The following is a 13,882-nucleotide window of genomic DNA, read 5'->3' on the forward strand; positions in this document are numbered from 1 at the left end:
AGTAATTACAATATTTCCATTTTTATTTTACATCAGAAAATTGCAGAGAGAAAAGGACTTCTTCTGAACAAAGTAATTTTTAAAATCATATTAAACATTTAAAGATCACTTAAACATTTAAACATAAAAAGAATCCAAAAACCCAATAAGAACTTCCTTTTAAAAAAGAATTTTAGATTTTTCTCTGAAGATTAAAAAATACTTACAATATGGTTACATTTTCAAAACATATATCTGTGATTGTTTTATCTACATTCACCACATCAGTATCAAACACATTAGCTCCCATTTTGAATAAACAAAAAATGGCATAGCATTGCGATCCTGGAGGAAAAATAACAACATATTAAGCAACGATCCATGTAATAAATCATTATGTTAAAATCTACTTGAAAATGAAAAATATTAGCTTAAAGATTATTAATAGACTCTTTTCATACATTGTATATTGTAACCCTTAAGTCTTACAGTGACTGTTCTGCCAGTATATAGGAATACCTTACTCAACTAGAACACAACAATTCAACAAGGAAGCAAAAATAAAGTTAAATATATAGGCCTCTCAGCAGCCTAAAGAAACCACCAAACTCATAAATTTTATTCCTATTAAACTCCTTAAGCTTTAATTAATAGTAAACTTTATATACATGCACACGCACGCGCACACACTCACACACACACTACTACCTCTGTCATTTTGGTTTCCAAGTCTATTTAAGAAAAAGATGTTTTTTATTAGAAGAGGTTAAGAGTAGGCACATTAACGACAGCAAAATATTTTCCACCAAACTAACAGCAAGGGAGGAAACCACAAGAAAAAAAAAAAACAATAAAATAGACATGAGAACACAAAAAACATAGCTGCTGGGCCTTTTAATTTGGTGGTGTTTTAAAAAGTATTAGGTGATTAAAGGGCTAAATCCTCATTTTTAGAAAATGTTGCTCTTCAGAAAAACTTATTCTCTTTAGTAATCAGAAAGCTTTACTTAATTCCCACATGTATTCCTTTGTAAAGCAAATTATATTTCCTAATTGAATAACAAACACTAACCTGATTTTAAATTCTTCATATAAAACTAATTATGCTTAATATGATTCAGTTTTTAAAGTACAAGGAACAAAGCTATCACAATAGACAACGAAGATAAAGTATTATCATATCTTTCCTGCTTTGCCTCTAACAGCTAGAAATCATTTGAGGTTAATTTCCATGACCTAAGCAATACATGGATTTGTAAAGACTATATAAAACCATAAAATACTGAAGGAAAAAAAATCAGATCAAGCTAAAAATTTTTCCTTATTTCATCCTGTTAAATAACCTGAAGTAATGAAATAAGGCAGAAAAATCTTCCAGACTCTGGTCAAACACAAGAAATGTTGGCTTTACCTTTATTCACTAAACATTTTCTTCTGCTTTACCTTTATTCGCTAAACATTTCCCTTTCCCCGTTCCCACTCTGAACCCAGTACTCACTGTCCTTGCACTGGTTCCTATCAACAACTAAAAGTACACTACATATGCACTATATTAATTAGTATCAAGTAACTGCAACATATTTATATTAAAAATCAGAAAACGGTTCAAGATGCTGCTTATTCAAATGACATCAATTTATTTCAGTAAGGAAGCAGTCTTTTTTCTCAAAAATCAGATATACTACATACTAAAGAAAACATTTCAATTACAAATTAAAATCATACTTACGTTCTTTATTGCTGAAGTGATCAGTGTCTTTCCACATTAGTGGTATTCGAATATCTACAAAGAAGGGAAAAAGAAATGACAAGTAATAATTTTGTTAAGTTTTATTCTTTACAGTGACCTGAACCTCTGCATTCCATAATAATTCTATTAAAGCTAACATAAAGTGTTATCGTTTAACAGCACATTTTCTAGATGTTGTTTATAGTTTGTACTTTTAAAAGTTATTTAATCTGTGAAATTACTGTGTGATGTAAAAATATATTCTTCTTATAAAAATAACTCCATATATGTTTCTTCCTTACTGATTAATGATGACATCTTTATCATATATGCCATTCTGAGTAAATACCTGTTCCTTGACTATACTTTTATGAATCTGAATCATTTATTAATTACTGTCTAGCTAAATACCAACACCGTATTATTTTTCCTTTTTTTTTTTTTTTGACAGGGTCTTGCTCTGTTGCTCAGGCTGGAGTGCAGTGGTGCCACCATGGCTCACTGCAGCCTTGAACTCTAGGGCTCAAGCAAATCTCCCACCTAAGCCTCCCATGTAGCTGAGACTACAGGTGTGTGCCATCTGTTGCCCAGGCTGGAGTGCAGTGGCGCGATCTCAGCTTGCTGCAACCTCTGCCTCCCAGGTTCAGGCGATTCTCCAGTCTCAGCCTCCCAAATAGCTGGGACTACAAGCATGTGCCACCACCCCTGGCTAATTTTTTTCTATTTTTACTAGAGATGGGGTTTTACCATGTCAGCCAGGATGGTCTTGATCTCCTGACCTTGTGATCAGCCCACCTAGGCCTCCTGAAGTGCTGGGATTACAGGCGTGACCCACTGTGCACGGCTGCCTACTTTTTACACCTTTTTTTTTTTGTTGTTGTTGTCGAAACAGAGTTTCACCATGTTTGCCAGGCTGTTCTCCAACTTCTGGGCTCAAGCAATCTGCCCTCCTTGGCCTCCCCAAGTGCTGGGATTACAGGCATGAGCCACCATGCCTGGCAACATTATACTATTGTAACTATTGTACCTTTATAATATACTTACTAATCTGTTAGATATATTTCTTTTCTGAAAACACCTTATTCTTACTTGCTAATTTCTTTATATAAATTTTAGAACAAATCTTGTCAAAATCCCCCTTCCCCAAGTGTTTTATTAGTATTCCATTATCTAAATTAATTTAGGAACTGATAACTTTATAATATTCTGTCTTTATATAGAATAGCATAACAATTTGCCTTTACATTTTATTAAGGTTATTCTTGAATAATTAATATTTTTGTTTTTTGGAGGTTTTATTGTAAAGGATATCTTTTTTGGTATTATATTTTCTAATTAGTTATTATTGATTTTAAGATAAAGTACCACTTTTTGTATATTTATCTTGAATCCAGCCATTTTTACTGAATCTTTATTCATTCAAATAGAGTTGAAGTAAATTCTCTTAAGTTTTGTAAGTTTACAATCTATTATCTTTTTTTTTTTTTTTTTTTGAGACAGAGTCTTGTTGTATCACCCGGGCTCGAGTGCAATGGTGTGGTCTCTACTCACAGCAACCTCCACCCTCCCCCTAACCCCTGTCCCCAGGTTCAAGTGATTCTCCTGCCTCAGCCTCCGGAGTAGCTGGGATTACAGGCATGCGCCACCACACTCGGCTAATTTTTGGATTTTCAGTAGAGACGAGGGGTTCATCATGTAGGCCAGGTTGGTCTCAAACTCCTGACCTCAAGTGATCTGCCTGCCTTGGCCTCCCAAAGTACTGGGATTACAGGCATGAACCACCATGCTGGGCCTACAATCTATTATCTTAAAACAGTATTCAATTTATCTATTTATTTTCAATAGTTTCATCTTTTATCCTTATTATTTTAGCTAGAATTTCTAAAATTGTTAAATTATATTGATATAACAGACACTGTAATTTTGTTTTTGATTTCTATGAGAATGCTTTATTGTTTTGTAATTATGACTTGGCTGATATGCTGCCAAAAAGTCCACTTCTTCTTGCTTGACCACAGCTGCTGACTCATTTCATTTCACAACTGTACTTATTCACAGCTGTTCTTGCTCTGTTAGGATTAACAGAGCATTAACTATTTATACTATCATGGGAGGGACACGGATCCTGACTTCCTTTGCTGTACACTCACAACCTGTGGGTCAGCCTTCTTCTATCCCATGCCTAAGAGGGTAGATATCAGCTCCACAAGAGGAGAAGTTGGATACCAATTTCCCAGGTAGTCTTGCGCTCTTCAGACAGCAATGGATTTGTAACCCATCAATTCTATTTCTGAATTCAGCTTCCAATAATAGAACTTCCTTCAGGTTCTTGCAAATGGCTCAGTTTCAGTTTGCAGTACTCTAACCTTTGTCTTGTTTTATGTCTTCATTGACATTTTAATGGTAAACTGAGAGAGTCATAATAAGACAGCTGACTTGATGCTATCAAGTCCCAGAAGTCTGTCTATCATTTTCAAAAGTGAAAACTAAGGTACTTGGTGAACTGATTTGGTTTATTCATTAAATTAGTAGTCGGTGACTAAGCTAATTACCACAATATAATTACGGTAAGTACTACATTTACATATGGTAAATATTTGGTGTTCAGCAGAAATAATAAGAGTAAATTAGTGATTTAGTTTCATAAAGACCTGGCCAGGGAGTGGTGTAGCTGGAAACAAAAAACTCAGGTATTTTCTGGCTATCAGTGTATCAAAACATTATGAAACTTTGTTGCAAATATTCATCTTTACCGAAGCAAAGGTCACATTTTCATCCCAGTAGCAAAAGAAAATGGATTTATAAAGGTGAATTCATTTTTTATTTTGTTTTTACAAACACATACAAGATATAATTAAGTCTAGGCAAAGATGAAAAGACATTACGTAAGTATCTGATTTTCTCAGCGTTTCCGTTCCTTAATTTAATTTAAAATTATCTTTTGGAAAGAAGAAACACATGTAGAAATATGTTCAATTTTTACATTTGAGTAATTGTGGGCAGGAAATAGTTTTTTATTTTATTTTAAATACTTTTACTTAATAGACTCCTTCTAAATGTACAGTTATTTCTATTATGAATTGGTACAATCAATAAACTTATGAAATGACAATAGATGTTGACTATCATGGCATTTGAGTGTTTAACAGCAACTTATCTCATTTATATTCTGAGTGGCACTATATTAGAAGCAAGAAACGAAGGATATGTTTAGTTTTTATAAAATCTCAAAGATGTACAGTAATTTATTCACAAAAAATTTATTACACATAATAAATAATACTACATAAAAGTACATGTTTGACAGCAAAAGGATACAAAGATAAAACATGTTTTGTTTTGTATTATAAAGATAAAAACAACTATAAATAACTATAAAACAAGCAACAAATTTTTACATATTCCAGTTATTTTCTGAAGAATATTGTGCTTAGCTGAATGCAATTCTTCAGATTTTGGCCATTTATGTACTTTGTAAAATGTAGGTCTACCGTCCTGTGTGATAATTTTGTTTATCCAGAAAAATATTACTAGAAACAGTCCCTTAGGTGACGGTGCCTCAAATGTAGCAGGCTCTCTAGTACAAGACTTTTGGCCAATAATCTAGTGATTACTTAAGGACCCACGGAGGTATATACTGTTGTTTTGAAAATGTACTGACAAGAAAATAGTTGTAAAAGTGCATTATCTGACTACTGTACACACGAGTCAGCCATGTATTCATTTCAGTCTGTGGCATCTACAAGCCATTGTCTTTAGCTTCCTGAACCCTTTGGAGAAACTGAGACTGCACAGCATAAGTGCCATCTAGTGGTGAAGGGTCTCCTAACTGCATGAGGAATTCAGAGAAAGGAAACATCATTTCTAGCTGGAATGGTAACGGAGATTATATTATATATAGATGAACAAACAGATCTTTAAGAGAATGTAGTTATTTCACAAGCTAATTGGGTGTCAGAAGCATGGGTTATGTTGCCAGGACAAGAAATGTCTGCTAAAGCAGACAGCTTATGTTTAGGAGTAACAGAAGATATGACTAGAAAAAAAATTGGGTCAAACTGGAAGACTGAAGAAAAATGTGTGGTCTTTACACTACAGGCAATGAAGAGCAGCCATTCATCCAAGAGTCACTGAGCAATTACTATGAGCCAAGCACTGTGCTAGCTTCTAGGTATAAAGTGATGACCAAAATAAACATGGTACCAAAACCTTATGGAACTTCTGACCCAGACAAAACATTAAAAACATTATAGCTTCTGAGCAGGAAAGGAACAGAGTCAAAAGACTTGGGTTTGGCCCAGCTCAGTCACTTACCCTCTGAATCTGTAGAAAATAACAATTACTCTATCTATTTTACAAGGGTGCACTAAGGAGAAAACTGTAGAGTATGTAATGTATAAAACAGTTTTCTTAAACTCTAAAGTTCTATATAAATGTAGCACATAATGCTGAAAACAGTGTTTTAGAACAAATATTCTGATAGAGGCATGAAAAACAAAATGAAGAGAATGGAGACAGGGCATGAACCAAAATCCACCATGTAGTTATGTTATAGAATTTATTCAGCAATATAAAAGATTCATTTATAGCATACCTGATATGGCAATCTTTCCTTTACACGCTGTTCGTTCTTTACTTTCAAATTTCACATCACTGTCAAAACAAAAAACCTTATGGAAAAAAAGATCTTTTCTAATAAGCAATTGTTTTAACAGTGTTTCACAAATGTTGAAATATTAAAAGCAAATGTGTATCCATGAATAATGACTTCCAGTTAATGTAAACTATTTGACTCAAACTTTAAGATGTTTAGTCAACAGTTAGCAAGTTAAAAGAAATATTTGGAGCCACTCCCTGATTTTTCATATAAACTTTATATTCCTTGATGACTGTATACTGGTTACTTTACGATGAAAGACTTTTGTGATCACTTGTATCTGTAAACAAGACGTACAATATTTGTCCATGTCCCCAGAAGTATAATACCTTAGATCACAATTTCATAAATTACATTTCTAATTTACTAAATACAGTGGCCTGAAACAGTAACGAACTTCCCAATCATGTAATTTGCTGTCCAGGAGTATCTAATCCATATAGAATCTGATAAATATCCAAAAAAGTACCCTCTGCTGTATAAATATCTACAGTTAATATCATATTTAATTTCTTCAAGATTCCAAAGAACTAAGTGTATGCTAAAACAATAAAGTAACAAACTAAGATGAGAAACAGAGTAGCTCTGTAGACAGAATAAAATTTAGAGAGAAAAATATTATGATTCAAAGGAAATTATGGGGATATAAGACACTTACAAATCTGAAGTTAGAATATTTTATTACCATGAAAACTTTAAAAATAGATAGAAACAATCCAATCTTTGACTATTTCCCCAATATCCTATTTTCCTAATAAACTGCATTTAGAGATTAGCATTCCATTTACAGGGCAATATTTCCAAGACTATTCTTTGTATTTTTCATTCCTATTTAATTTAGTCAGCTAATTAACTACCAGTTAATTTAATCTGTTACTTCAAATAAGTGATAAGATGGAAATTTGCCATTTGGATACTGTTGGATTCTAAGAAGGCTTCTGGAGAAAGACTGGATGGGAATTTGATATGGGACGTTTTCAGAAGGAGATGACAGCAACACACTGCTTTCAGTAGGTCTGTTAAAAACACTGACAATATATTCATTATAATGCATCCAAATATGAAAACAAATATATCATCCCACTTTTTTGCCCCTTTACTGGATTAAACTCATAAGTATATAGGTGGTATATTTCAAATGAGCTAAAATAATTTACTGATGTAAAGTTCATAAATTTATGAGATATTTACATAGTATTTATAGAATTATACATTAGGTATGACTAAAATAATGCAGTATATTTAAAGCCATATATTCTCAGAATTCTATCTAATTACTTTATGGCCATATCTGGTATTAAAACTAGGGAATTCACTCAGTGAAACATACAAATACTCATTGTTTATTTCAAAATAAAGTTTCATTGAATCATAAATTTTAAAGAGTGAAGTTCAACATTTTATATTAGTTTGTCATGTCAGAGAAGATTATCTTGCTTATTACTTAAGTTCAATTCAACAGTTCAATCGAACAGTTTATTATCTATTTTAGTGAAATAATATACTGAAAGGCCCACTAGAAATCAAACACAAATCTCAATTTCTTCGAACTTGTACAAGAAATACAATACAAACATAATTGGTTGGCATTTGAAAGTAATATTTCTAAAAATGCCTATATGAGCAATGCATAATATAAATTCTTAAAATACTTATTTTAGTGAAAAAGCACAAGGAAGCTCAAATATAGTGAGTAACTTAAGTATTATGGAATAGGTCATAGATTATGCTAAAGTTGAGATCCATTAGGTATTATTAAATTGGATTAAATTTGAGGCTTTGGCAGGCAAACGAAATTCTGAAATACTAGAACTACCCAAAGCAAACTTGCTGAATATTTACCAAGAAAAATTTCCCCCTTCCAAACTATTCAACTACCTGGCAGAGTATAGCTTTCTCCCCTGCAATTATAAATTATTTGCATAGGCATTTCCAGGACTGGTGAGTAAACTTATTATACACAAATATTGTCAAACTATAATATAAATTCAACTAACCATATAATCTTAGAGAATTAAGTCTGTCTTTTAAAAAATGAGAGGAGAAAAACTGAAGTAATTCAGCCTTAATTTTCTGAAGCTTGAATTACTTTCAATTCAAATAACAAAACTGCTATTTAGGGTACTAAAATGTGATGTTTTTTCTAATTAATCCAAATTGACAATGAAATTGTTACACACTATCTGTCTAATAATGTGCTACTGTAGTTAATAGTTTAATATAAATACTTGTTCAAAAATCTGCAATATTAATGCTAATTCTGAATGCTAGAATTAGAGAGCCAGCCTGAGGAAACAGAAAATAAGCACAAAATTACCAAAACAAAGCACAGCTAGATAATAGTGTACCTTATTCATACGAACCCAGTCTAGAGCATTATTTTGGTTGAGATTTGTAAATGCTAACTTAAAAGATAGAGATAAACATATAAAAGACAACTTAATTTGTATTACTTATATTTCTGCCTGTAGGTAAATAAAATGACCAAAAGAGGGTGCCAATCTGCCACATTGTTGCTCAAAAATCTGTATTAAAACTGACTAAGTAAATACAGATTATCCTATCTTATGCTGTTCCAAGTGGGAATTTAAAACAGCATTTCTTTGCCAAAATTAACAAGTTATAATAAGAAATAGCCCAATGATGAAAGCATTTTACATTTTCTTAATGAAGCACTAAAATAATTCTAAATGGGAGTCTATTATTTGAAAGCAGGTTATAAAATCCTTTACCTCTGATGCAAATAAGTAAAGATTAAGATACTCAGAAACATTTAGCATGAAATTTTAACGCATCCTAAAACTATGGTATAAAATTTATAGCTTCATAAATATCTTAAAAATAAAATTAGTAATGTCTTTAAATACAAGTATTATAGAACTAAGAGTACACAATTTTCACTTCCAACCTATACTTTTCTTTTTTGAGTTATAGTACCTGAGCAATGAACAAAAAAACTGGAGGATGAGAGAGTAGTATAACAATCATACAAAACTCACAAAATTATTTTGGCACAATTAAAAATCACAATTATGTTGAATGACACACATAATTAAGTGCTATAAATGACACTGATTAGTATTGTTTTTACAAAGCCAAATAAAGCATTTCAGAAGTAAGTCAAGAGATGAACCGGGTTGAGAAGGGGTTGCGGGGTGCTGGGCGGTGCGGGTGGTGGGAAGGGCACAGACTGGAGGATATTGCTGAAATATAAGCTCCGTGTGTACTTTTTTTTGTGTGTGGGGGGGGGTTGGGGTGTCTATTTTGTTCAGTGCTCTATCACCAGTGCCTGGTACTGCTCAGTACATTCTAAAGAACTCAATGAATGTTTAGGGACTGTTAAATGAAATAAGGATATGGTCATTTTGATGGAGCAGGCAGTAGACATGGATACTTAGCATTGGATTTTACTCATTATTAACTCATTATTAACTAATATTACTCATTATTAACTAATTATATAAGTGGGTTGCTATTAACCTTTTAGCCTCAGCATCTTTATTTGTAAAATGGGGAAAAGATTCACTATCTCACAGAGCTACTAAATGAATATTTTAAATGTATCCTATGTCATTCTTTAAAATGTTACACACATACAAGGATTACTTTCTGAGTATTTATATTTTTGGCCTCAGTATTTAGGTTGGGGCTCACATAGAAGAGGCAGTAACCCAGTAGTTAAAGTGATCAGAGAATGACTTACCAGTTCCTGTAAAACAGGAGTAACCATCTAAATCAGATTTATTTCACACATTCTACAAAAGCCTTCAGATCAACAAGGAAAGCAAATAAAATGACCTACAGTCAACACCAACAGCATAACTAAAAAACAGAGACTTCTACGAATTTTAATTTACAGTAAATGGGGAAACTAACATCTGAAACCGTCAAAACCAGCTTGTAGAGGCCTTGCATATAAGAGTGCGGTGGGCATTGCAAACCACAAGCAATATCAACTTAGGATTTCCCCTAGAAGAAGAGTGAATGGGTCTAAGACCTAGTGGGTACCACAGTACTGGTTCCTGGAGAGGTGAAAGAAAGGGCTCCAAAAGTACTTTGGTTCAAAAGTTAAGTCTTGTGAGCAACACAAGAATGAGAGAGGTGTCCTTTGGAGCCTTGGCTACGAAGAAAAAGGAAGAAAGTAGATGAAGTTTAAAATCCCAAGAAACACATTAGTATCAAAGAACAGAAAATTAACCAACCAGCATCCCAAAAGACATCATTTATTAAGGAAACTACTCTTCACAGTTCCAATAATAAAAAACATTCTTGAACTAAGAAACCAAATACAGTATTCTCCCCTTAGCCATGGTTTTGCTTTACATGGTTTCAGTTATCCAGAGTAAACTGCAGTCTGAAAATATTAAATGAAAAATTCCAGAGATAAATAATTCATAAGTTTTATTATTTTTATTTATTTGAGACAGGGTCTCACTCTGTTGCCCAGGTTGGAGTGCAGTAGCGTAATCTCAGCTCACTGCAACCTCCACCTCCCGGATTCAAGCAATCCTGCCACCTCAGCCTCCTGAGTAGCTGGGACTACAGGCACACGCCACCATGCCCAGCTAATGTTAATGTTATTTGGTAGAGACAGGGTTTTACGATGTTGCCCAAGCTGGTCTCAAACGTCTGGGCTCAAGTGATCCACCAACCTCGGCCTCCCAAAGGGCTGGGATTACAATCATGAGCCACCGTGCCTGGCCTAACAATTCATAAATTTTAAACTGCATACCATTCTGAGTACTGTAATGAAATCTCATGCTGCCCTATGGGATGTGAATCATGCCTTTGTCCAGTGTATCCATGCTGTATACATCACCTGCTCATTAGTCACTTAGCTGCCGTCTAGATTATCAGACTAACTCTCAAGGTATCACAGTGCTTGTGCACAAGGTTCATAGTAGCCTAATGCTATACCACAATGCCTATGACATTCATCTCATTTAAACTCATCACAAAAGCAATTTATCATCTCACATCATCACAAAAAGGGTAAATGAGATATTCTGAGAGAACACATTTGCATAGCTTTTATTATAGTATATTGTTATAATTGTTCTATTTTATTATTAGTTATTGTTGTTCATCTCGTACTGTGCCTAATCTACAAATTAAACTATCATAGGTATGTATGTGTAGGAAAAAAACATAATGTACATAGGGCTTAGTATTATCTGTGGTTTCAGGAATCCAGGAAGGATGATGGAACATACCCCTTAAGGATAAGGGGTCCTGACTCCTGACTCCTAATCACTTGGCTCAGAAAAATCCTACATATTTCCTTAGGGACAAAAATGGACTCCAATTACCCATAGAAAGCTACTATAAATAAAAGTAGATAATCAAAACTCTTCATTTGATTAAAATAGTCTACCAACTCCACCTCCAACAAATATAAAAAGTAACAAAAACTGTTAACACAATACTCCAAAATGAATTAAGTGCATTTATACAAATTAATGCAAATATGAAAGAAACCAGGAACCTAAAATCCAAAATTTGAGACTAGGAAGGAAAAAACAACAGGCAGATATGCAAAGAGAGGAGAGAATGAGAGGAAAGAACAAGCAGAGAAACTGGAAAAATAAAATCATTTCTGAAATAAACATTAAAATGTAAGGTGTCCAAGGATAAATATATAGAAGCAAAAGTACACAAAGGGACATAGTAAATGGGAATGAAAAGAACCAAAAGAACAAAAATGAAATACGGTATTAAAAAAGATCAGAAAGTGATAGACATAGAGGACAGGCAAAGAAGATCCAACTTATATGTAATCAGAATTCTTAAACAGGAAAAACAAAATAATGAGATAGAAAGAATATTTCTGTATAATTCAGAAAGACGTTCTGAAAACAAAAAAGAACAATCCACATATCAAGAGTCCCAAAATGTGCCAAATGGTCAGCCTTACACACATTCCAGTAAAATAATCAGACTTTAAGATAAAGAAAAGTACTTTCAGTCTCCAGGCAAAAAGTCAAACTCATTTACAAAGGAAAGAAAATGAAAGATTAGATTTCTCAATAACAAGACAACAATGGAGCAAAGTCTTCACAAAACTCAAGGAAAGAATGTGTTGGCTAAGGAATTTATAACTGGCAAACTGACCCTAAAAGTAGAAACACTAAAAAAACAAAAAAACACTTTAAACATGCAAGAAAGTGAAGAAAACTGTACTCATGTGGAAGAATCTTCTAGCTGATGAGCTTCTTCCAAAAGAGATGATTTTGGAAAGTACAACGGAAGAACAAGAAGTGAAAATTATACCTACTTGAGTGCATATCAAAGACTAAAACAAAGGTGAAGATACGACTATAAGATTACTATGTAAATATTATCCATTCCACCAAAGTAGAAAAAACACTACTTGAAAAAAAGTGGAGTAGGGGGAAATACAATAAGCTCATTGATCTTGACACAGATAGTAACTGGAAAAAAAAGATATTACTTAAAACAAAAAATCAAAATAGCAAAAGCCTGTGTTAGGCCATTCTTGCATTGCTACAAAGAAATACCTAAGGCTGGGTAACTTAAGAAGAGGTTTAGTTGGCTCGTGGAACTAAGGGCAATATATATAAAAAACTTACAAGAACTAAGGGCATTATATAGTTATCAGTATATAAAGTTTTTATATAAAACTATAGTAACTACTATGACTTATAAAATGCTTCCAAAATTTAAGAAAAACAAAGGAAACAGACCACATAGTAAAAGACTGTAATTATAATATCCACAGTTAACATAATATAAAAGAATACTATAGTAGCTGAAATCAGATATATTAGTTATATCAGCAAATATAAAACGTCTTAATTTTCCCATTAAAAGGATTTCCAGATTGGCTCATAATATAAAACCCAACTCTAGGATGAATACAAGAAACAAGTCTTCAAAGGTGAGTCAGAAAGGCTAAAAATAAAGAGATGGACAAAGATATATGAAACAAATACAAATAAGAAAATAGATGATGTGATTTTGTTACCAGGCAATGTAAAATTCAGGTTCAAAAACACTACCTGAGACAACAACAGAAGGACACTTTATAATGCAAAAGGCTGCAACTAACAATGAATATACCACAAGTACCGAATGTACCAAATGTTACAAAGCATCTTCCTAAAGCACAATGTACAGAAGATACAAGGATGAAGACAATTAAGCCTTAACAATAAAAAATCTTAAGCTATCTGTTTCAGTATAAGACAGTTCAACTGGTCAAAAAAATAAGGAAGGTTACAGAAAAGCTAATGTAGTCATTAACACAGATCTTTCAAACACCTTTGACTAACGTTACACTCTTATAAAAAGAAATGTAACTTCAAAAGCCAATGCAACACTCATGAAAACAGACCATATTAAGTCATAAAGAAAACCTCAAGATGTTCCATAAAGTAGAAAAAATAAAAATTTATTTGATTAAAAAGCAATTTTAATCAATTAAAATTCCTCTTTTGGTAATGGCAGAGTAGCTCATGCTGGAGAAATCTTCCCACAGAAAACAACAAAAAATTTAA

The 13,882-nt window shown here is 32.9% G+C and overlaps 1 protein-coding gene across 7 annotated transcripts in view; it reads right to left on the minus strand.

Annotated features, from left to right (window-relative positions):
* LOC105466167 (rhotekin 2) overlaps positions 1 to 13,882 on the minus strand; it is a 95,612-nt gene that overhangs the window by 59,421 nt on the left and 22,309 nt on the right. For 6 of the 7 annotated variants that reach the window (XM_071069613.1, XM_071069611.1, XM_011715145.3 and 3 more), the window contains 3 exons: positions 6,303 to 6,361; positions 1,709 to 1,762; positions 207 to 324 (listed from right to left, as the gene is read on the minus strand). In XM_071069613.1, coding sequence (XP_070925714.1) covers positions 207 to 324; positions 1,709 to 1,762; positions 6,303 to 6,361 — 231 coding nt within the window. The remainder of the gene's footprint in view (positions 1 to 206; positions 325 to 1,708; positions 1,763 to 6,302; positions 6,362 to 13,882) is intronic. The other variant, XM_071069612.1, reaches the window with a different exon arrangement.

Source organism: Macaca nemestrina, chromosome 9 (genome assembly GCF_043159975.1).
Source record: "Macaca nemestrina isolate mMacNem1 chromosome 9, mMacNem.hap1, whole genome shotgun sequence".
In the NCBI taxonomy this organism is placed as follows: Eukaryota; Metazoa; Chordata; class Mammalia; order Primates; family Cercopithecidae; genus Macaca; species Macaca nemestrina.